The sequence below is a fragment of the Arvicola amphibius genome, chromosome 10 (assembly GCF_903992535.2).
Source record: "Arvicola amphibius chromosome 10, mArvAmp1.2, whole genome shotgun sequence".
Taxonomy (NCBI): Eukaryota; Metazoa; Chordata; class Mammalia; order Rodentia; family Cricetidae; genus Arvicola; species Arvicola amphibius.
In genome coordinates, this window is record NC_052056.1 from 38,528,855 (window position 1) to 38,554,185 (window position 25,331).

Consider the following 25,331-nt stretch of genomic DNA (forward strand, 5'->3'; position numbering starts at 1 on the left):
GAACCAAGAAGTGAGTGAGTTAGAGAAGCTGCTAGAAGAAGAGCGAGACCAAAGGAGAACGCACTCTCCTTGGCTGATCAGACGGTAAGGTGTAGGGAGGCTTTCTGCTCCCTTCTCACCCTCCCTGGCCTCACTCCTGCACATTTCTGCGACCAGGCTCAGGGTGAGTTAAGATCTTCATCTCCCCTTGATGTGGTCCTGGAGCAACTTGAGCGTCATCACCAAGAAGCAGGGTTCCTGTGGAGTTTCGGAAGCCTGTGCTTTCCAGGGCCATAGCTCCTAAGGGTTGGTACTATATTTCCCATCCATATTACACAAGGAAGCTTATATAAGGTGTCTTACTTCATCCCAGCAGTAACTATGTGAAGTACATGTTGGGTTCTTGTGTGTGTGCATGTTGGGGGCAAGGGGCAAGGTCAGAGGACAATGTAAGTTATCTTGGTGTATCCCTTTCTAACATATTCCCCTGAGAGAGTCTCTCACTGAACCTGGCACTTGCTGTTTTTCAGTGACCAGTGGGTCGTTAGCCATTCTCCTGCCTCTGTCTTCTCCTGAGCCCTGGGGATTGCAGGTGCACACAATCAGGCAGCTTTCACATGGCTGCCTGGGGTGGGAATGCAGATCCTCACTCTTGCAAAGCCAGCGCCCTTCCCCCTGAGCCATCTCCACGACCCCAGGGTCAGAGCCTTTCGAGGGCCAAATGAGCGCATTCTCATCACCTGTCTGACACCCAGACCTTTGTTTGTTTGTTTGTTTGTTTTTGAGACAAGTTCTTTCTACTTAGCTCTGACTGGCCTGAAAGTTGATCTGTAGACCAGGCTGGCCTTGAAGTCACAGAAATCCACCTGCCTCTGCCTTCCAAGTGCTATGATTAAAAGTGTATGCCCCGCACCTAGCTAGGCCATTGAAATTTTAAAGATTGTAACCTAAGTGGAAATAGAAGACCACTTAAGAAGGAGTGTGGCTTGATTTGTTGGCAGTGCACTACCTAGCCCTGAACTTCCCTTTGCCAGTCACCGGCTTTTGCCCAGCTAGGAGGGCATGGATGTGTGTGATACGGTGGGCCTCTACCCCGAGTGTGATTGAAGGACACAGCTGTGCACTACTTGTTACTTGATCTACATCAAGGACACTGGACATCACTGTGTGTGAGAAGGAAGTATGGCTGCAAGCGTTCTGTTGCTGGGATCCCCTTTATGTGGAAAGAAACAGCAGGTGCCTCCATGTTTGTAAGGGAGTCACTGTGTCTGCCGTCTCCTCCCTCAGAATAATCGGCACTGGGGATGTTTCTGCCTTCTTGCAATGCCTTCCCCAGGGAGCAGGTCTTAGTTGAGATTTCCTTCTTTCCCATTCAGCATATATACAGCTTTTTGTTTTCCACACCGTCTAGGTAGCCTTGAGGGCAGGCGCTATGGGAACTCAGTGCAGCTTGTGTAGTGGCCTTGCAGAGACTTTCTGACCTATTTGTTCATGGCCGTTACTCTGCCACTTATGAGAAACCTGGTCCATGGGGAGGCTCCAGACCGCTTGAGATAGCTTAGTCAGGATGAGTCTGGAGCCTGTGTCTGGACCGCATTAACCTAAGGTTGGCCCCTCCCCCTTTCCTTCTGACTGAGACTGAGAGCAGAATGGAGACCAGGTGGTGGTGGTGCACACCTTTAATCCCAGCACTTGGGAAGCAGAGGCAGGTGGATCTCTGTGAGTTCAAGGCCAGCCTGGTGCATGGAGAAAGTTCCAGGACAGACTCCCTAGCTACATAGAGAAAACCTGTCTCAAAAAACAAAACAAAACAACAACAAACCCAGAATGGAGAGCAGGGCGACTAAGTACGGCCCACCTGGACCAGGTCCATGTCAAGGCGTTTCCTCTCTGCTGAAGAAGAGAGCGGCCCACAGAGAAGTGTTCAGTTGATGGAGATTCCCTGTGTGAGGAAGCAACATGAAGAGGAAAGGGGCTTTGCATGCTCCCCACTCCAGTGAAAACGCCTGTCCTGTAGGCAAATGAGTGACGAGACACGCCTTGCCCTGCTGTTAGCAGGGGCCACTGAGTCATGGCAGCTTCTTCTTAAATGGAGAATTTCCAGAATGAAGTAATAAGCACATAAGCAGATATCAGAGCAGAGGCTGCAGAGGCTGCAGCTCAGCCCATGGTAAGAGTCTGACAGAATTTCTTGAGTTCTTTTGCCTATTATAAATTGAAAAAAAAAAATGTCAAGTGTGATGGTGCATGCCTGTCATCCCAGCCCTGGATAGTAGAGCCAGGAGAATCGTAAGTTCAAAGGCAGTCTGGGCTACATAGTAAGTCCCTTTCTCAAAAACAAACAAAAGACCAGGGTGGGGTGGAGAAGGACGGGGAGAGAGAAATGAGTTTCTGAATGAAATGTGGTATAGATAGGGGGAAGACATGAGGCATAAAGACAAATGGGCATTAGGTTCTTGTTCTGTTGATTGTTAGTCATGCTTTCATGGGTCGGACTCTAACCAGATTCCCAGCCAGAAGCGCCCAAACCAGCATCCTGAATAGGCAGTTCCTTTACTACTGTTTGGCCTGGCCTATGGGAGAAATCTTTGCTGCCAGTACCCTAGGCCACCTTCCTAGGCTGACTGGGAAGATTCTCATGCAGGGGACATGCGTTGTTATCTTTCTCTCAACACAGGCTGGAGCAGAGTGAATGGGATTCGGCCCAGACTCCTATCATTGGTGCCTGTGGCTCTCAGGAGACGTCAGTGTTGATAGACATCCCGGGCAGCTGCTGCCGAAGGGTAAGAGGGAAGGACGCAGTGAGAGCTCTGCGGTGGAAACAGGCTGAGGTACGGTGATGGACAGTGTTTCTGGTGATCAGCCACTGAGGACACTTTCTCCAGGGATGTCCCACTGCTGTGAGGATGGCATCAGTTGGCTGAGATGCAGAATTACTGGTGAAGAGAGAGAGCCTTCAGGTGGAGCTGACTTCCTCATCTTGCTGCTGTTGTTCTGTTCATTTCAGACCCAGAGTGGCGCTGGATGGAAGCGGGTTCTGCGTTCACTCTGCCATTCGCGGACCCGAGTACCACTGCTTGCAACCATCTACTTCCTGATGGTTCACGTCCTCCTCATCCTGTGTTTCACAGGTCATCTATAAACTCCTCACTCGACCGCAGCTCTCAGAACTTGTGATTCTTTCATCTCTGGTGTCAGAATTGTAGTTTATAGAACAGCCTTCCCACTTCCAACTCATCCACATCTCCTTGGAAAGTTCCCATAACAACAGAGGCTGCTGTGAGGACAGGTTAGAACGCAAGGCCTGGTGCATCCTGTTTTTCTGGATGCCCCTCCAGAGAGGTCCTGAAGCCACTCGGGAGCCGGAGCATCACAACTTCTAGCCTCGAGAACCCCTGAGCTACAGCACACGGGTGTGAGTTATTCTGTCTTCGATGCCATTGTCACCCGGCTTGCGAACAGGGCTGAGGCAATGGGAAGAGAAGACAAAACACCTGACCCAGACCCGAGAGCAGTGGTCACGAGTGACACCACTGTGCCTGTCCCCCTTCTCATTGTGGACATGATGTCTCCCCTTCTGTGCTCATCACCTGAAGAAGGGAGAGGACTCGTGGCTCACTGATCAGCTCTATGTTCTATAATGATTACATTTTAGTCACAACATCCAAGGACTTTCCTGAACTATTGTAAAATAATAAAGCGTTATTTTCGGAATGAAGATTTGTATGAGGCTGTCTGTCGGCACAGTTGTTACGTATCTGTGTCTGCACTCTAGAGAGTGGAGGAGGGGTGGTTCCCAGAGTACTAAAGTCCTGAAAATCCTCCCTCTCACTGACCAGCCTCAGAGGGCTGTGAGCATCCTTCTAGCCTCAGCTGCCGGAGCCAAAGGAGACAAGGTGGGGGGAAGAAATCCATCCCGAGACTGAGTTAAAGGAGCAGCGTTGCCGGGGTGAAGTCCTGAAGCCTTGTGTATAGTTCTGAGGGAACACTGGAAAAGGTTAGGCACTTGCCTGTAACTCTAGCACTCAGAAGGCTGAGACAGGAGATCGTTAAGTCCGGGGTCAGTCTTGTCCGTATAGTAAGTTCAAGATAGCCTGTGCTACATAGCGAGACTCTGTCTCAGGAGAAAACAGCACAACAGCAAAGTCCGTCTCCTAGGACAGGCAGTACAACCCGCTCATGCGGGTTGGGTGGGTATAATTACGCTTTTGTATGAAGTTGCTGCTTGGGAAAAGCTGGCCGGCTATCTTAATATACAAGTAGATTTCTAACCCGATCCCTTTGGTTTCAAAGCTATTCCTACATGTTAGACTCCACACAAGGGTCGAACGTGGGATATCTGTAAAGGGGAAATGAGTTTTCTCAGTCTCATCTCTAAAGTCCTACAGTTTCTCCAGAGAACTGCATTGCCATATGATGTGTTATAATGCCTGCTCTGATACTTATAATTCTGACATTGGATTAGAATTCCAAGTTAGCTAGAAGATTTCCCCCTTCTACATTGTCTCTACTTTAAAACAGCTTTAACAGAACAAATAAAATGTTCCAAGTCTACTGCCCATTTGGAAGGGACTTTAGAAGCTTTCTATTCTCCTGCAGAAATGCTTTGTTCTACTGTAGAAATGCTCTCTTTAGTCCAAGACTGGAGATACCAGTCTGGGACCCTTTCTGGGTTTGTTATCTCTAGGGCAACCAGGTCATGATTCCACAGCCCACCGAGATCAGAAGAGCCTGGGTCAGATTCAGTAACAAAGTCTTAGGATGATTTTAGGATTTTCTTTGAATCCTCTTTGTCACTGAGGGCCCCAGGCTGCCAGAGGAGTCCCCCTGGGGGATTATTTGTAAAGCAGCCACAGTAAAGGCCTCAAACTCTCTGTGGCCTTCCCCTCAGAAAAGGTCTATTTCATTGGACCAAACAAGTCACCTGAGACTTGAAGATAGAAGGGAAGGGCCACAGGTCTCAACAGCATGGAGTGTGTCAGAGTTCACAGCTCCTGCTTCTTGGAGGAATTCATCTGGAGTCAGACTTCTGTCAGTGAGCTCAGGCTCCACATAGTTTCCCAACACGCTAGGGAACTCCTCCTTTCCCGTGAGTTATCCTTTTGATATCAGTTCTGTGTGAGCCTCATTCTAAGTGCTACAGGTATTGAAGAGGTGTTTTTAAAGCTTGCCCTTCAAGATTCACATACAGACCAATCTCCCAGAAAGCCTCTCTTGATTGCTCCAGCCCACATCAAATCTTGATTTTGTTTTCCTCCCTCAGACTAGACCTCTACAACAGTGTTGTAGCCCAGGCTACACCTGAGTGCTGGGATCACAGATGTTTGCTACCACAGCCCCCTGGCTTGTTCTGAATTCCTTTACTATCTTAGATTCAACTGTCCTACATAGGACACAGACCTGTCCTACAGCATTCTTGAATGTGTCTTAACTGTTTAGGGATGTGGCTCAGATGTGGTCACTTTTATAACTATCCCATGACTTGCAAAAACTTTTCAAAATACTAGACACAGAAACACTTAACCCTTTTTAGTACCTAAAGCTTAAGGAACTGACTCAAACTTCAGGAAGTAGCTGTGAGGACAGTGTGGCAGGAAATGACAGAAAACCTGAAAACGGAACTGAAGCCGCTGCTGCTCAGTTTCTTGCCCTGAAGTCGCAGCAGCTGGCGGGGGCGCCGGGTGTGATTTGAAGAGCCGGAGCTGGGAGCTCGAACAAACAGTAGTAAAGGTGGGTTCTCAGAGCTCTGGGAGACTTGGGGAGCACAGGGAAGTGTGGAAGAGAAATCCACATAGCACTTAGTTCTTGTTGAGGGAAGACGCTGCTAATTGGTATTGAACTTTTTGGTGGTTATAAGGTCTACGTGCAGTGGTTGACAATGAACATCTGAAGAAAGGAACAAGGAAATGGCCTGCACTCAGGGACGTGATTGATCAGCCATCTAGGACCGCGGGTCCAGCCAAGAGTGCTCTGGCTTCTATTGATGATCTACACATCACACTCTAAGGGCCGGGTGGCCCCAGGCACTAAGCTAAAAGAGTCCCACAGAAGATGAAGACTGTTGTACGGTCTATCAGGGACACAAAATGCACATGGGAAATGAAAGGGAACAGGAATTAACCCAAGTGAACACTGGTGCTGAGCCAAGTGTTTTAGGGGCCAAATGCAGGCATGATTATTTAGCTGGGGTAACTCTGTGTTTGTGGGAATCCCAGAATGTCGGAAACAGGCAGCTATGCTAAGCCCTTCATTATTTAACATTGGGAAACAAAATCACAGCAATCAGTGAGTTGTCAAAGGATTAAGTTAATATTTGTAAAGTGCTTAGTCTAGTATCTGGCTAAGGGGTACATACTCTGTGCTGCGTGACTGGCTATGGTCACACAGGGGCTGTCATGTTACTGAGGTGTCTGTGGACTACGGTTGCCATAAGTCAACACTGTCCTCAGGCACTGGATGTGTCTGGCATTCTCTGTCCTTCTCTGGGTTATTCTCCAGCCTTCTGCTTCAAGTTAGCAACCTTATTGAGGAGTCATCAACAGTGCAAGCATATTAAGTTTTTTTGATCTTAAAAATGAGTGTGTGAGATTGATGCGAGAGATGGCTGAGGCCTGGGGGCAGGGGATAGAAGGACAGAAGATGAGACCATGGGACTTCACTGCTTCCTTATTGCCCATGAATAGAGTTGACTTCTCCTTTCCAGTTTCACTCTGTTGCAGAACAGCACAAGAGCCAGGTCATGTCAAAGAGAGGCCATAGGATGTGGTTCACAGGCCATCTTTACCTGTGCTAACCCCTATCAGTAGCTATTTGCCAAGTAAGGAAGGCGTTGTTCCTAGCAGCTCACAGTGACTCTTGGCCTGGTTAGCTCACCCTAGCTGCCCCTTAGCAGATCTTTAATTCACCTACCTCAGATTTCCCCAGGGATGATGATCTGGGGCTGCTAGGAATTAGAGGCAAGGGTGGAGTTTTCCAGGTGCATCTTGGTGGAGACTTGGGGCCTAAATGGACAGAGTCCTGCGGTTAGGAATCGAAGAGTGTCTCCTCTGGGAAACAGTGATGAACACCAAAACGGCCTTCCTGCGGTGGAAGTCCCTGAGAAAGAAAGTGAGCAGGGACTTGCCAGCCAGTAGGTAAGAACAGAGCCAGGAAATCCCAAAGATTACCAGAGCAGATGGGCACTGCCCCCTTGTTACCTTGCCACGCCACTGTTCAGAAGCCCACAGTGTGACTAGGCAGTTCCTCCTCATGCTCCCTTGGCAAGGCTCAGTAAAACACGGGTATCCAGTGGAGGAATGATCAATCTCCCGCCAAACTAGTTTTCTCCAAAGACCTCTGCAATGTTTACTTGGTTGGTAAACTCCACATGTGTTCCAAAAAGGGGATCTGCTACATGCTGTGTTTGAATATGTATATCTTTAAATACAGTTGAGCAGTGTTTGTAATTGAGTGATAAAACGTAAAGCCTCCGTGTTTCCTCCCTTAGGAAACTGAGATTCCCATCATTGTTTCCCCTTGCATCACCTAGTGTGGGTCTTTCAGCCAACTGTCCCGAAGGCTCTTCCGTGAGTGTCTTAGAGTGAATGTAGGACCGTATCCCATGGACAGGTGAAAGGAATTTCAATGTAGCTAAGCAGATTACACACAAGAGGGAGCCTGAACTCATTCATGTCCTGACAACTAGAAAGGAAACCATGGGGAAATCTGAGGGAAATGCCACCCCAATCCTGCAGAAGGTGTTGTCAAATACTACAAGCTATAGACGCAGTGAACTGTCCCGGCACGCTGATAGAGGTTGCTCAGTGTTACCTACATCTGCACTGACTTCCCTCCAGATGTGGGTGGACTCAGACCACTCTGGTTTATCTTAAATAACTCCCACTCCTTTCTCTTCTAACTGAGAAGTCTCCCTAGAACTTCTATCTTTGTTTCAGCTTCTGTTTCCTTCTACGAACGGCGAGAAACATTCGATTGCTTGTGTAGCTGATGTCAGCATTCTGATCATCCTTCCTCTTGATTCCTCTGTCATTCCTAATTATTCCCATCATTTGTCACCCTCAGATGTGGAAGTCTGTAGTGGGGCATAATGTGTCTGTTTCCGTGGAGACCCAGGGTGATGACTGGGATACAGACCCTGACTTTGTGGTGAGTAGGGCATAAACTTCACGGGGACAGTGGAGGCGTGGGACACCTCAGCCACTCTGGCCTTTGATAGAGATTAGGAAGGAGTATCTGAGATTAGGATAGTCTTCGTGGTGAGACAGATTGGCAGAACTACTATCTGACATTATTAGGAATGCGTGATAACTGGCGTTGAACATAGAAGGGCCCAGATGTGAGTGTATTTGATAATGAAATCGAGGGACTAGGTCACTCCATCCTGAAGTTGAAGATCAGTTGAACCTGGGACTCTTCTGGCCTATGATCCTTGGTTTGAGATATCCTGAAAGATCTAAGGAGGAAAGGGTGGGTGATTCAGAGTAAGGCAAGGATCATTAGCTTAACGTTAATTCTCCTGTGGGGTTGAGATAGGATACATGCAGCTAGGAGTGACAGTAGAGACTCTGACTGAAGAAGCATCTAATGCAGGGGACGGAGATGGTGAGGGTCAGCTGTGAGGCTCCTTGCGATCTAGCCTGTTTCATGCTGACGATGTTGCATGCTGTTTGTTTTAGAATGACATCTCCGAGAAGGAGCAGCGGTGGGGAGCCAAGACCATCGAGGGCTCTGGACGCACAGAACACATCAAGTAGGTGCTGGGAGACGTGGAGGGAGGAGTGGGCCATGAAGAGCTGATGAAAAGCCCACGGGCTCTGGGGAATGTGCAGCAAGAAAATAGCCATGCCTAGGAATTATTTATTTATTTATTTATTTATTCATTCATTCATTCATTCTAGAATCGGTCTCTGTGTATTTCTATGTCTTCATGTGTATTTGCTTCATCTCTCTCACCTTATCATCTGTTCTATTATTATGTGTCTTTTATGTATGACAGCTCTTTCAACCACCTCCCCCCCCTGCAGTTTGCTGTATTAGCTATCTCCCTTCCTTCAATCAGACACGAGATAGTCAGAGAAGGGGCACAAATGCTCAATTTCGATCTATCATCTATCTATCTATCTATCTATCTATCTATCTATCTATCTATCCATCTCTATCTATCTATCTATCATCTATCATCTATCTATCATCTATCTATCTATCTCTATCAATTATCTATAAAATGTCATTCACCTATCCCTTTACATCAATACATAACATGTGTTTAGAGTATAGGGTGACTGCCAATGGGTTCAGAAGACTTCAGTGCTGGGTGTGGTTTTACGCATCTTTAGTTCCAGCACTCAGGAGGCAGAGGCAGGCTGATCTCTGGTCAGCCAGGACTACATAATAAGACCCTGTCTCTAAAACAGAAGGCATCAGTAAAATGTCAAGGTTAAGGACTCCCCCATAAATTCTATAGTGAAGATAATATCTGCTGTCATAGTTGGGGCAGTGGCTTGAGATACAAATTTGCATTGTACTACACGATGGAAATTGGGAACCATTAGTGTTACTATAAAGAAACAAGACATTTGGAAAATCATGACTAATCCTATTTTAGCAATGATGTTTAGTCTTCAAGACAATGATCCAACTTTCTCTTTATCTGAAATAAATGTGGCAATGTAGCTCAAGTGGAAAAAAATTTGCCTAGCATGCATGAAGCCCCGTGTTTGGTTCTAGCACCAAAGAAACTAGGTACATTAGCTTATGCTTGTAATCCTAGCACCGAAGGGTGGAGGGAGGTGGCTGTAGGCTGAGTGGTATATGCAGAAGGATCAGAAGTTCAATGTCAAGGCTAGCTTAGGTTACACTGTGTGTTAGTGATTAATTCTGAGTTACCAATAATGCATGGGTATCCCATTAAGGAAAGAAATAAAAGCACTTCCCCTTGTCTAACCAAAAGAGAGTCTAGATTTGAATTCCCTACTTCATGCTCTGTCTTCCTTCCTCTGTTGGTCTGCTGTATATGTCTCAGTCCCTTAGACTGGTTGAAGGCTGACTTGTGAATCTATGTGTTCCTGTGTCTCTGTGTGTCTATATGTCTTGCAGATGATTGTCCTGTGAGTGTGTGCCTGGTTTCTGGATCTCCCTAACTAAAGGCTCTCTTCTATCTCAATTAAACTGCATAGAAAGCTTTACGTGGGGAAAGGAATGAGGAACACTTGGCAAACATCTTTAACAGAGTTTAACATGGGATTAAGTCTCTGGCTCCAACTGACCCAGATAACAAGTATCATTGTTTATCAACCAATATCCACAATTGTTACTTTCAACGTTTATGACATTTTTTCAGGAAGTTGCTTTCAACTTCTGTATTTGCTGCTTTCAGCAAATGATGCACAGGCATTATCTGGGTCAGGGGCATAGAAGAGGACATGATTTAAGATTGCAACTGTGCATTAGTTTAGGTTGTAAGAATTGATCAGATGGCAAGTAAGTTTGGTCGTTACATTGTTCTCCTAGAGTCAGGTTTAACAGGCTTGCAGTCTTAAGTGTTAAGTGATTTCAAGGCGTACTTCAGCTGTGAGGGCCAGCAAACGCTTCAATCTCTTAGGATGTAGGAGATATTTTTAGAATATCGTATCACCACAATACATGAGACTCTGTCTCAAAAAGAGAGAAGCAAATATGGGCATAGCTAGGGTTTTCTGTGGACTATTGTCCTTGGCCCTCGAGAGACACACTTCTCCTCCACAGACTAGTCTGGACCATCTCACCAGGATTATTGCACTGGGTGGGACCAGGCTGTCCTATTTCAGTAGCAAAGAAAATGCAGTGCTTTAAGAATAAAAGCTGGGAAAAAATGAATCAACACCACTCCTAAATTTGGCAAGATTAAGACAATTTTCAGCTTCATTCCCAACTTCTCCACCCACACTCTAATAATATTTTGGCCTCATTTCCCCCTAGGTTTTAAAGGTGTCAGTGATGACCACTTTGCAGCTGCCATAGTCTTAGGAAACTTAGCACACATTTGGGCAGATCTGGAATATTACTGAACACCATTCAGACATAAATGGTTTGACTTAAGTAGCTATATTAAATATTATTTTTTATATTTTATTTACTTTTATATGTAAGGGCCAATTGTCAGTATGTTGCACGTGTGGTTCTGGTGCTCACGGAGGCCAGAAGAGGACGTTGGATCCCCTGGAACTGGAGTTATAGGTAGCTGTGAGCTGCCTTGTGGGTGCTGGAATTGAATCCACATCCTCTGGAAAAGCAGCCAGTGCTCTTGACTGCTGAGCCATCTCTCCAGCCCCAATTGAATATTAAACAAATTAACCAAGTCTGGAAAGTACCCAGTGTGACAAAGAAAAAGAATAGGAACAGGGCCTTTCCAGAAGCTTCTTTAATGCTCATTCCCCCTAAAAGCTCACAGATTCATGAAGGTTGAGGGAGGCTTTTCCTTTTCTGAGTGAAGGCCACCCGTCCTGGTGTTCTGGGACCTACTGAGATGGGGAAACAGTATCCTGCTGTTTTCCCCTCTGGAGCCTGCTTCTTGTGCGTTCAGTAAGAGCAGAGCCTTTTAAGGACTTCTAGAGTCCTGCCACCGGCCCACAGGAAGAGCTCGCATTTGGAAGATTTTGATTCAGTTCACAGCTCTGTTGTTACTATGAATTTAGTTAGCTCATTTTATTAATTCACGGGGATAATAGCAGCTACCTGAATGTTCATGTTGAGAGTTCGTTGAGTCATCTACCTGAGCATCTGCTGGTACTTAGCACTTCTTAGCATGTTGGTGATATTATCTCTATGCTCTGTTAATAGAGATTTATCACAATCCCACCCCCCAAACTTAACACGACTATGCAACAGCCAAGACTTCCTTCTCCCTAAATGGCTGCATGGCATAGCACTGTACACATAGCTTTGACTTGTGTCTCTGAGGCCATACACTGTGGTGACTCCACATATCCAACTAACTGGATCCATAGCCACTGGAATAAATGGAGATACTTCCCCAGAGGTTTACTTGCGTGTATTTGGTAAAGCCAACAAGGTACAGAAGCTTGGCTCCCCTATGGGAACAGGCTAGGTAGCCTTGGGCAAACTTTTTATTCTCTCTGATCTTCAGTCTTCCCACCCAGACCAAACAGCCCTCCAGGGGACACTCCATTGTGAAGCCTCTAACTTCCTTTGGACACGGCCCACCGAGCCACTCTCCATGGTCAAATGGGAATCACCAAGACACTGGGAGCAGAGGGGAAACTGGAGTGGAGAGGGCTCGCCAGACTGAGCTGACTCAAAACAGGAACAGGAAGTGACTGTGGTTCTTAGTAGGCGGGCCGCCTGCCCCTCACCACTCCTTTCTTTCAGGTCAGCCTTGAATAAGTTTACTGGGGGTGGCTTTCTAATTCAGAGACCAGCTTAAGTGATTCTTCTGTCCCTCATCAGCTGTGTAGAGAAATGGCCCAGTGGTCAAGGGCTGTCCCCCCATTCCCTCAATGCTTGCCTGCTCCTCTGCCTGCTGTCTTACCCTTGACTAGTAAAGCATCCTTATCACCCTCAGACAGCGATTCTTTTTTTTTGTTTGTTTGTTTGTTTGTTTTTAGAGACAGGGTTTCCCTGTAGTTTCTAGAGCCTGTCCTGGAGCTAGCTCTTGTAGACCAGGCTGGCCTCGAACTCAGAGATCCGCCTGCCTCTGCCTCCCGAGTGCTGGGATTAAAGGCGTGCACCACCACCGCCCGGCCAGACAGCGATTCTTAAACTCCCTGTGGGAGACGACAGAGGGTTTTGTCTTCTGCGTGTCTATTATCAAATTCGTAACATATTGACACTTTTGTAAAATAAAATATAACTGAAAAGCCATGACATCAAAGATATAAGCACAGTTTTTACTTTTAGATTCAACAGATATGAGATCTCCGTGCAAAATTCTTGCTCATGTTTCTAAAATCAAACTCTTGACTTTTATCTTCTTTCATGGTAAAAAGAAACAGGTCAGCTCCCAGAATGCACTGTGAACAAGTCAGCTCCCAGAATGCACTGTGAACAGAGCTGTGGGCAGCACTACATTGGACAAGGCCTCCCGTGCTTCCTGAAGCCTTTGGGTTAGGTCTCACTGAGAAATAGCTAGAAGTACCCGTCTCAGTGGCTTACCTGATTTCTGGGTCCTACCATTCTACACTAAGTAGAAATGAAGAACGACACAGTACCTCAAAAGTAGAACCCTGGAGGTCCAGGGATGGGAGCCAGCTCGGCTATGCCAGCCCTCGGGGCATTAACCGTGTGACTGGAGTTAATAGTACCAGCCTCCTTACGTCACAGGGCTCCTGTGAAGAAAACCGCAGCTATGGATAAGAATAAAGGGCAACATGAACTGAGCTGTGACCCATCTTGCAGTCATGCCTGTCTTTAATAGATGATGATGTCATTCTCATAGCACAGAGAAGTAAGGTATTCATTCTTGATCTTCACAGTTTGTCTAAGGATGTAGACATAATATAGACAAATACTTTGAATTCAGCTCAGCCTGAGTCTATGGGCTTATGTCATATCATTTCTAATAGACATATTTTGTCATGCCCACGATTCTCTTTTAAAAATGGAATGTGACTTCCCATAACCACTACCTCTTTCCCTAAGGTTGCTGTTCTGTTTAAAGCAGCTGAGTACATTATAGTCTTTAACAAGTCTCCTCTGCCCACCAGCCAGCTTCCAAATGACAACACAGAGACTTTTTATTAATTATAAAATCTTAGCTTTAGCTTAGGCTGGTTTCTAACTAACTCTTATAACTTAAATTAACCCATTACTATTAATCTACTTGCTTTCACATGGCTCATGGCTTTGCCTCTCCTGCATGTCCCGCCTCATCTGCGTCTAGTTGGCGACTCCCTCTTTCTTCTTCCCAGAGCTTTCTCTGTCCTGAATCTCTGTCTGTACCTCCTGCCTAGCTGTTGGTTGTTTAGCTTTTTATAAAACAATTACAATGACATATCCTTACCCAGTATAATCAACTATCTCACAAAAATAGTCTGGCCTTCCTGACATGCCATGCTCACCACATAAGCATGGGCCTATTTATGAGGACATAAAAGCTATCATCCATTTAATACTTTCTTATTTAAAAAGAAATCATTGTTGTCAATGTGTAATAATTATAAACAAATGGTTCAATGAATTTTGATAATACTATAAGAAACCACCAGTACAGTCAGAACATAGAAGATTTCAGTTACCACTGGAACTTCTCCGTGTCTCTGTAGTCAGTGTCTCCTTGCCCAGTACACACATAAACACTGACCAGTATCTTGTAGGGTAGTTAGCCTGGCCTCTCTAGAGTTTCAGTCAATGGATAACATGGACTATACTCTTTTGTGATGGTCTTCTTTTAATTAGAATGTTTTTGAAATCTAGCTAGAGCGTTGTATATATTGGTCTTTTATTTCTCATTGTCAAATAGTGTCTGCTGTGTATCTACATTACAGTTTGGTTTATTCATTGCTCTGTTGTTGGACTTATAAGTCTGTTACAAACATATCACAAGCATTTGAACACAAATCTCTTTGTTGACATATATTTTTATATTTCCCAGGGTATTCTTAAAAATCTAACTGCTTACTCATATAGTCAGTGTGGGTTTACCTTTTGAGAAACTGCCGATCTGTTTTCCAAAAGGAATTTACCATAGTTTATTTCCACCAGAGATGTATTTGGTTCACATGGTCCATGTCCTTGTCAACACTTATTATTGTTGGTAGTTTGAATTTTAGTCACTCTGTGGGTATGTGGTGATTTTAATTTATATTCCTTGGGTAAGTAAACTTCATCAAGTGTTTTTTGCATGCCATGCTTGTCTCTTTTTCCATCTTCTTTATAAATTGTCTGTTCAAATATTTCCTCACTTTTACAATGGACTATTTTCCTACTGAGTTCTCTATATAGTTTAGAAATAGATATTTTGTGAGATGTATGTTTTATAAATATTTTATCCAAGAGTAATGATTGTTCTTTTAATATCCTGGTGGCATTATTTCGTAGGTACAAGATTTGAATTCTGAGGAAGTCTAATTTATCTAAAAAGATTTTTATAGCCGGGCGGTGGTGGCGCACGCCTTTAATCCCAGCACTCGGGAGGCAGAGGCAGGAGGATCTCTGTGAGTTCGAGACCAGCCTGGTCTACAAGAGCTAGTTCCAGGACAGGCTCCAAAGCCACAGAGAAACCCTGTCTCGAAAAACAAAAAAAAAAAAAAAAAAAAAAAGATTTTTATAATTAGTGGGTTAGTTTTTTTTATTTGTTGTTGTCTTTTTGTCTAAGAAAAAAATTCTCTTAAAGTTGCTGGAGAGATGGCTCAGTGGTTAAGAGCATGCTGCTCTTCCAGAGGTCCTGAGTTCAATTCCCAGCAACCACATGGTGGCTCGCAACCATCTATAATGAGATCTGGTGCCCTCTTCTGGCATGCAGGCATACATGGAGGCAGAATGTTGTATACATAATAAATGCATAGAAAAATCTTTTTTAAAAAGTAACTATTTAAAAAAGGTGTGAAGATTGTATCTAACATTTGGTTCAATTTAAAATTTTATCTTTTAATATTTATGTGCAATATGAAGTTGAAATTAAGTTTTGTCTTTTTCTATGGATATCCATTTGCCAAACAAAATTCAAACTGTCCTTTTCCCGCTGACTTAGCAGGTTTCTTTGACCTTCTGTGTGGTTGATTTCTGGACTTTATTCTGCCTCACTAAGCGATATGTTTGTCCTGGCAGCATAGTTACCACAGTGCAGGGACTGTTGTGTGGTAAGTCGCTGAAACCAAATAGGATTCCAACAGTGTACTCCTTAAAGATATTTTTCTTACTATCCTAAGATTTTATGTTATCTTTTTTATTTTATTTTGATACAAAAACCTTTTTTAAAATTATTCTCTTATACAATATATCCTGACTGCAGTTTCCTCTCCCTCCACTCTGCCCAGTTCTCCTTCCCACCTCCCTCTCCTCCAGAGCCACTCTTCATCCATTCCCCTTCAGAAAAGAGCGGGCCTCCCAGAGACATCAACAGAACACGGCTTAGCAAGATACAGTAAGACTAGACACACACTCTCACCTCAGGGCTGAGCAAGACAACCCAGTAGGAGGAGAAGGGCCCTAATAGCAGATAAAAGACTCAGAGACACTCCCCACTCCCACTGTTAGGAGTTCCACAAAAACACCCAGCTCCACAGTCATAACGTTTATGCAGAGGGCCTAACTCAGACCTGTGGAGGCTGCTTGATCACCTCTTCAGTCTCTGTGAGTCCCTGTGAGCCCTGCTCAGTTGATTCTGTGGGCCATGTTCTCCTGGTGCCCTTCACACCTCTGGTTCCTACAATTCTTCCTCCCCCTCTTCCTCAGAATTCCCTGAGCGATGAGGGAAGGACCTGTTTATCCCAGACTTTTATAATTTTATACATTTAGAACCAGCTAGTCGGCTCCTGGAAAAAAGAAAAAGAAGCCTGTTGGGATTTTGCTTGGGATTCCACGAGGTGTAGGTCATTTAAGGGGATAATTCACATGTTAGCAAACCTGAGCTATTCTTCTACTTATACAGATCTTCTTTGAGGTTTTTTTTTTTCTTTCAGAAGTGTTGTTTAATGTTCCCGTCTTACTCATATTTTGTTAAAGTTCCCCTAAAACATTTCCTGTTTCATGAGTATAACTTACTTTTGACTTTCAGTTTTCAAATGTCTATGGCTGGTAGACAGATGCAATTGACTTTGATAAAGAGATTTTGTAGCCTGTAAATGCTTAATAGTGCCGGTAACTTTGTGGATTATTTAGACTAGTCTAAACACATGTTCATTTTGTTTGGGAATAAAGACTTTATAGTCTGAATTATTTCAGCTTTATTCCTTGATTTTTATTTCCTTATAAAACACAACAGTGCTGCCCTTTCTCCCTTTTCACCTCTGAAGTCCTGAATTTTTGCTTGATTCTCTTCCTCCATCAATACAAGTCATTTGAAAGCTTGAAGTGGAGACAGCGTGTCAAAAGCCCCTTAGATGTGACACTTGGCTGTAATGTGTTGCTTTTCTGTGTCTCTTCCATCTGTCCACTGTTACCATACATGAGATCTTTTGTGTCCTTAGAGCCTGGTAATGCTTTACACTCAGAGTTGTTTAATTGATATTTACCAAATAAAATGATTATATATTAAGACCCACTTAGATAGATTTAGCTATATGGTAAAGAAATTTATAAAAAGTTTGATTTTCAGTTGGATGTGGCTACAGATGCCTGTAATCCTAACAGTTGGAAATGGTGGAAAGGCCAGGATTCAAGGTCATTCTTGGTTATATTGGGAGTAGAGGCTAGCCTGAACTACGTGAAGTAGAGGCTAGCCTGGACTATGTGAGACTGTTTCTCACAAACAAAAATGAGACACAAAACAAAAAAAAAAAACAATTTTGTAAATTTTTGTTGTTGTTGTTCAAAACGTTTTCGTTCAAATAAGGTCATCTGTTGGTCTATTCCCCTAAGGAGTCTGCCATTCAGTAGGCAGATTTGCATATATTCTCAATTGCAATGTTTGTCCCCAGCCCTCCATTTCTCCCTTGAATACCTCAGCTGGGAGCCTCAGACAGTCAGGAGCTCTTGGAGCCCCGTCCTTTCGGACACAGGCCGCTCTGAGGCCTTTGCTGTCTCCTTGGGTCTCTGCTCTCACTGCTGCCAAAGAGGTCAGGTGAGGCATGGGAACACCGGGTGCCTGCAGCCGCGGGCGGATTGATTTCATCTGGTTCCTAGCCAGCTCTCTAAAATAAACCGTGGCTAACGCTGAAAGGCTTTTACTAAGGCTTCAGCGAGATTATCCCGCTAGACCAGCAGATGGGTCTAATCTTCCATGGAAGGAGAACATCTCCACTGTGAGACGGTCACTCTGCCTGTAACCAGTCTCTGCTGGGTCTGAGCTATGGAGTCCCCAGACAGTAACTACCCCCAGACCGTTGCTTACTGCAGAAAGTCAGGTCCCTAACATGTAGGGTTCTCTCACCCAGATATTGATATATGGTCCAGGGGTCCTTGCATATTTTCCAAATTTGTGAGCTCTTGCTGTTGTTTGTTGGCACAGTGCTGATGGATCAGCTCAGACCTTCAGACTAAATAGACCGTGGCTTCCTCCCGTGTTGCAGCCTCCATGGTAGTGAATGTAGAAAAGAGCATGGACTTAGCAGAGGAGTTAGTGCTCTTGTCTCCCCTCCCCCGCCAGTGTCACTAACTGTCAAGAGGTGGAGTCCCAGTCCTAAACTATGGGACCTTTAGTTGTTCTAAGAGAGTTTGTTATTCTCAGAAATTATCAGGCTTGGGTTGCAGAATGCTAATGCTTGACAAAAAATACACTAATAAAAGTACACAAATACTAATGAATAAATAAACTTACTCAAAACTACATTTTATAAGCATCAGTTTTAATGACTTCCATTGTGTTATTGAAAGATAGTATTTTAATTTTCTTAGCTATTTTCCAATTACTAGGTATACGGATTGGTTATTTTTGCTACTCTCTGCAATGTTTCAATCACTAGACTTTTTAAGCTTTGCCATATTTAAAAACGTTTTTCTGGGGTAGACTCTTAGAACCATGGTCTAAAGGTATTTGCATATTTTTATTTATGTTTCTTGAGACAAATCACCTAAGTGGTTGAAGGCAGGTTTTTTCAGAAAGAGTGATAACTTCTCAGTCGTAAGTATATAGGTATCATCTCTGATACATGAGAACATGAAAAATGGGACTAAAGATGACAAGGTTATGTTACTGAGAAAGATAAGAGACCACAGGATCTTGGCTTCTAGAGCATTTAAATGCTGGTTGTACCAACTTCTTACTCCAAGCCTGTCACTGGAACATTTGGGGGTCTCAGAGTTTTGCTACAAAAGATTTCCACTTTTCTGGGAAAGGGACTGTTGACCTCCCTGTACGAGGTGAGCCTCAGGTGTGTGGTTATTTGCAGCATCCACCAGCTGAGGAACAAAGTGTCTGAGGAGCACGACATTCTCAAGAAGAAGGAATTGGAGTCGGGGCCTAAAGCATCCCATGGCTATGGAGGCCGGTTTGGAGTGGAAAGGGACCGGATGGACAAGGTGAGTGGAAAGGGAGAGGTCTGTTTGAGAGAAAAATTGATGAAAAGCAACTAGCTTGTTGGTGCTTTGATTTAAAATCTGTTCCAAATATGGTGTCCATTTGGGTTTTAAAGGAGAATTGTCTATGTGCTGTTAGTATCCTTACCCCTCCCATCTCAACACACAAGATACAGAAGGCAGAAAAGAGAGTCAAGACGTTAGGGCAGCTGGCCTGCTACAGCTCCAAGTAAACTGTGACCCTGGATGATGGATAGCTTTAATTGACAACTTGACACAATCTGGGACCAGCTGAGAAAAGAGATCAGTGAAGGACGGTCTAGGTCAGACTGACCTGTGAGCATGTCTGTTGGGGGTTGTCTTAATTGCATTAATTGATGTGAGAAGCCCACTGTGGTGGGCTTGTGCCCTGTGTTATATAAGAGTAGAAACAATCAGCAAGTCTACATGCATTTATTCTCTCTGCTTTTGATTGTGAATGTGACTGGTTCCTTTAAGTTCCTGCCTTGACCTGGAATTGTAGCCAAATACAACCTTTCTCCTTTAGTTTCTTTTGGAAGATATTGTAATCACAGAAACGAAACGAAACGAGGCCACACTCAGACTGAGGAAGTAGGGAACATTAGTGGAGGAGGGAAAAAAAGGCTATACATTTATTTGTTGCCTTTAAATGCTGTGTATTCTGTCTGTATTGCAACTTCTCTTATTTTCTTTTCTCAAGCTGTGGGTTACAACACTTTGGGGTCCACATATCAGATATCCTGCATGCCAGATACTTACATTATGATTCATAACAGTAACAAAATTTCAGTTATGAAGTAGCAATGAATCAATCTCATGGTTGGGGTCACCACAGCACAAGGAAGTGTATTAAAGGGTCGCAGCATTAGGAAGGTTGAGAACCACTGCCTCAGTGTATGATATGATCATGTGTGTATGTGTGTTGTATGCATGTGTTGTATGTGGTGTATGCATGCATGCAGGTTGTGGGGGCGGTGAGTACACCTGTGTGTGCACAAGTGGCAGTCACACAGCAAGATGTCAAATGCCTTCCTCTACAGCTCCCTGCCTTAGTGCCTTGGGGCGGGATTTCCCGCTGAGTGTGAAGCTTATCCTGTCACCCAGGCTGTCTGGGAAGGGAGCTCCCAGAATCCACCTGTCTCTATCTTCCCATTATGGGTACATGTAGCCTCACTGTTTTTGTGGGTGCCAGAGATTTGATTTTTAAGTCTTCATGTTTGCAGAACAAGGACTCTTATATACTGAGCCATTCCTCAGCCCTTTAGCAATCTCTTATATGTACATTGAAAACTTCAGAATTCACTTCTGAGCTTTGGTTGTTCAAATGATTAAAGATCTAGGACGAAGATACCTGGTTGATGGAGTGAAGACGTCATCAGCCTCGGTCAGGGCATCTAGTCAGTGCCTCTAGATGCGCCCAAGCTTTGCTCCTTTGTTTCACACTGCAATGCCCCTGTTTGAGCTCTCCTCTCCCTTCTTTTGGGTTCAACATTGCTCTGGCTATGTATTCTCTATCTTCTGACTTCCAGTACATTCCTGGAGGCTTCTGAGCAATGGCTCTCTTATGATGTGAAAAAGGATTCTAGGATGGGCACCGCTCTAGAGAGTTACTGCGTCCCCCATCATCAGTTCCTTGGTGCCCCTGTTGAAGGCTACAGATCTGACCCAGAAGGGAATTTCTTGTATCGTGACATCCATTTGCCATCTCGATTAGTTAAGGTCATTGTAATCTTTTATACACCATTCCTGATTTTCCTTAGAGTGCTGTGGGCCACGAATATGTCGCTGATGTGGAGAAACACTCTTCTCAGACTGATGCTGCCAGAGGCTTTGGGGGCAAATATGGAGTTGAGAGGGACCGGGCAGACAAGGTAAGTGACAACTTTTCCCCTCTGCCATAGCCCTTACGTTATGTGGGCCTTACCAACACTCAGCCCTAAATGTAGGTCCATGCTTCTTCAGGTGAAAGACGGAACAGTGGAGGCCACCAGTGTCTGGTACTGGCACTGAGTCCAGGACAGATCTCATGACCTGTCTCAGCAGGGCTGGTGGGGAGGCTGTGTGTGGAGCATCAGCATCCATTTGAGTTCGTTAGGTAGGGCTGGGGTTGTAGTGCAGCTCTGGCCTCGCCCAGGAGAGGCTCAGGGTTCATCAGCAAAGCCTCCTTTAGTCAGCTAATAGGCAAAGATTCTTCAACTCTGAATAAGATGTCTCAAGGCATTAGCAGAGAAGAATTCCTCAGATCAGCAAGTAAACCGGTTAACTCATTAGGATGGCAATGCTCTGGGAAGGTGAAGGATTGAACAATAATCCCCGAAGCTGGGGTGTTGATGGAGACTCCTTTGTGTACAAGAGTAGCTTTAAAGAGAACAAAAGGCAGCACTAAATGGGTGCAGCTCATTCAGTGGAAGGAGCAAGGATGGCGATCCGTGATGCTTTAAATTCCAATTTAGGATATCAGGAGCTGAATCCTTTCATGGCACAGGTTAGAATCTCATCTGAAAAGGGAAGGGAGCCATGGAGGGAGAGGGGGAAGGAGACAGGAATGGGCTAGAAAATCTTCACCTCTGGATTGTTATTATTTTTATTATTGTTGTTGTTATTATTACTAGCAGGTGGGCCTGAATCCAAGCTGCAAAGTGTTAGGATGATAATTGTTTGCACTGTAGGAGAAAATTCACCCCAAACAAAACTGAGAAAGTTCAAAACATGCTGTAAAAGAAAAGAAGTACAGAAAACACAATCAAAGACAATAATGTCATGTGGAGCATATATGGGTCTAGAAACAAGGGAGGATTTCCTAGGTCTTGGCTTTCCTTCTAGTGGTCTTTGCCCAACCCCTTATTGCTAGTTGTTATTTTACAAGCACAAATTGCATCACCTAAACAGTTCACATGTCCATAAAACATGAATGAAAGACTAGAGGATGGGGAAGTAGCTCAGTTGGTAGCTGCTAGCCTAGGGTATGGGGACCACCCCAGTGCCTCATAAACCAGGTGTGTTGGACATACTCACTCCCAGGTAGAAGTAGAGGGGCAGAAATGCGTTGCCTGCTAGCTCTCCTCGCACAAGTCCATTTGTCCATCAAGAGTTACAGGAGAAGTGTGCCTGCCATGTCTACCACATGTAAGATTTATTGCAGCAGAGATAGCATGTGACATACAAAGTCAGAGCCCCCGCATGATGAATAGGCGTGTGTCTAGAGAGGGAACATGATCTGCTTGATGTGCAGGGAGCCTGGGTTTATTTACTTCTCAACTGGGTGTGGAGCAAAGCTGGGCTCCATTTCTGCTTGAATTGGTCTCGGCAGGACGCATTTAGCTGGTTGTGTCTTTTTAAATAACAGCAAGGCCCTGACTAGGTGTGACTCTCTTGGGGACCTTTAAAACCACAGAGAATAAAACCCGCAGGACTCCACAGGGCCTTGTTTTCAGCAACCCACAGTGCAGTTAGCCTCCTGGCATGGAGTTTGCCCAGTCAAATCTACCTGGTGGGTTATCTGTGGCCCACAGTGGGGTAAGGAGGAAGTCAGCCTACTGGCTGGGAGTTAGGCCAGTGGCCTGCCAGAGAGGAAAAGCCTCAGCAATAGGGGGATATATTCTGGGCGAGAGTCCTGGAGTAAACTGCCTTGAATCTAAAGTGGAGGCACCCAGGCATTAGCCTGATCTGATCCAGGACCTCTCTCCCTCTGTCTCTGGTTATCTAAGAATTAACTATCTTCTGTCTTCCTCATGTCCAAAGTCATCCTTGCCTACAGAGGTAGTCTGAGGCCAGACTCAGGTATAGGAGACCCCGAGAAAGAGGGAGGGAGAGAAAGGAAGAGTGGAGCAGGGAAACCAAGAGACTAGTTCTTAAGATACAAAACCAAGCTTTGCTAAGAAACCTCTAGTTACTGAGCAAATGGGGACACAGCTCCCAGGATGTATTAGGTCTTGGGACCAACTTGGATCCCATCCCACCAGATCTGTGCCTTGCATCCCCGTGAGGCCATGCTGAGATCAACACAGTTCAGTGAGAGTGAGGTGACTAGCCCATAGGCACCCAGAGGCACACATAGATTTTAGTTTGCAGGGTCTTTGCTACCTATTGCCTCATCTTAGTTTGTGAGGCTCACATAGTGGGGGTGGGGAATGCTGATTCCTTGCTAACTCAGAAGATACTATACCTTGCTCTCTTGAGGTGTCATACTATTCCAAATGAAGAGAGAGCATTTCTCTCAATTTTACCATTGTAGTGGGTTAGACACATTTAATATTATTTAAAGAGACCAGTACTCGGTGATGTTGAATAATCCCAAAGCTAACCAATTACAAATGGGAGAAGTGGGATCTGGAGTGGTCTGGTCCAGAGGCCATGATGGCTGCTTTGTAGCATTGTTCCTACTTTCAACTTCCAAAGTTAGCCACAGGTTCCCTAACACTGCCTCTGGGACTGCAGTGAAGGCAAAGGTACAGCAGGGAGGAAGCAGACAGGGGTGACCAATCATTTCTCTCTTCTCAGTCAGCAGTGGGCTTTGATTACAAAGGAGAAGTGGAGAAGCACGCATCTCAGAAAGGTGAGTACCCAGTGCCTCGGCACCTGGAGGCTCGCCCACCTGCTCACAGCTCCCTTCCAGCAGCTTATCATGGCTCCCTCCAGCCCCCCACTGTTTTGGCCATTGCAAACAATATATTTTCATCATATTCTTTCTCCTCTCCCAATTCTACCCACATCCTTCCTGCTCACCCAACTTCATGCTCTCTCTCTTGAAACAAACAAAACCAAACAAAACCACACATACACAAAACCATGGAATCCAACTTGTGTTGGCCAAATACTCTAGAACATGGGGCCTGCCATGTGTCTAATAAACTGAAAAAATATGTATTTGTATTTTTTAAATTGAGGAAATTTTCCATATCATTTTATTAACATTGGCTTTTAATTTTATTGAGATCAAAAAATGATTTCCAGTATTTCCATCCTGCACATGACCTATGTGCATTGGGATCAAGGAGTTGATTGTGTAGTTTGGGACAGAGTGTTCTTAGTCACTTAACCACCTAGGTATTAGTGACAAAGTTGTTTGGATCTTCTATAATTTTACTGATGGTTCTTTTTGTTCAAGAGGTTTAAATTTTCAACAATGACCATAAATTTGTCAATTTATCTTACTGTTTCTCTCAGGTTTTGCTTCATGACTTTTGAGTCTATTAGATTTATTCCACTGTACTTATTCCTGATGGATGATGCTGTCCCTCTTGCCTTTTAGAATGCATTCTTTCTTGAAATCTACATTGTGTTGTGTTCATGCTACCTTCCTTATGCTATTCTTTACACACACACACACACACACACACACACACACATTCTCTTTGTGTGTGATTGCTCATGAGTGCATGCATACGCTGAGGTATGCAGAAGTCAGAGGTCAGTGTTAGGCATTTTCTTTGATTGCTGTGCACTTTTATCTATTGAGACAGGGTCTCTCCCTAAACCTGGAGATTATAGATTTGACAAGACCAGCAGGTCAACAAGCTCCAGACATCCTGTCCCTGTCTCTGCAACTCTAGAGTCGCAGGCATACACTGTCACACTTAGCTTTGTATCTGCACTCTTGAGACTAGAACTCGGGTCCTCATATTTACATGAAATTGTACTGACTGACACACCTCCCAGAATCCTCCCTCTCAGTATTTATTTTCTGAGATCAGTATTTAAGTTATTTTCTTCACTTAGAATTCCTAAATCCTATTAATTGGGAAAAAATGAGTAGTTACATTCCACGCTCAGGTGTAGAACTAGAGTTCCAAATATTACTGGTAAAATTTCCCCTTGTCAAAAACTGAACAGACTACAAGACACCTTGCCATTTCCTGTACTAGTGAGCAGCATTTTCTAGACATCTTTTTCTTAGGACTGGGCAGAACCTCCTTTCCAGCTCCCATGCCCACTCTTGAGTAGATTTTAGAATCACAGACCCTAGGTCTTAATCCCAGTTCACTGAAGGCTGACTGTAAAGCCCTCGGGGCTTCTGTGACGTGCGCTGTCACTCTCGTACTTACTTATGTAGCTCCAATTCTTGTATTTCTTTCTGGAGCCAGGATTATTTCATCCTCCCCCATCTTCCCTCTTTTCCTCCTTCTCTTTCCTTTCTTCCTTCTCTTCCTCCTCCTTTCTGAGTTTCACCTCTTTAAAGTTACTATATTTGGCTGAGATTTCTCTGTTTCTATGGGGGTGGA

At 44.6% G+C, this 25,331-nt stretch overlaps 1 protein-coding gene across 1 annotated transcript in view; it reads left to right on the forward strand.

Annotated features, from left to right (window-relative positions):
* Positions 1-25,331, forward strand: part of Hcls1 (hematopoietic cell-specific Lyn substrate 1) — a 69,550-nt gene that overhangs the window by 39,366 nt on the left and 4,853 nt on the right. The window contains exons 5-9 of the mRNA XM_038344949.2: positions 8,041-8,124; positions 8,655-8,728; positions 18,963-19,092; positions 20,871-20,981; positions 23,611-23,665. Coding sequence (XP_038200877.1) covers positions 8,041-8,124; positions 8,655-8,728; positions 18,963-19,092; positions 20,871-20,981; positions 23,611-23,665 — 454 coding nt within the window. The remainder of the gene's footprint in view (positions 1-8,040; positions 8,125-8,654; positions 8,729-18,962; positions 19,093-20,870; positions 20,982-23,610; positions 23,666-25,331) is intronic.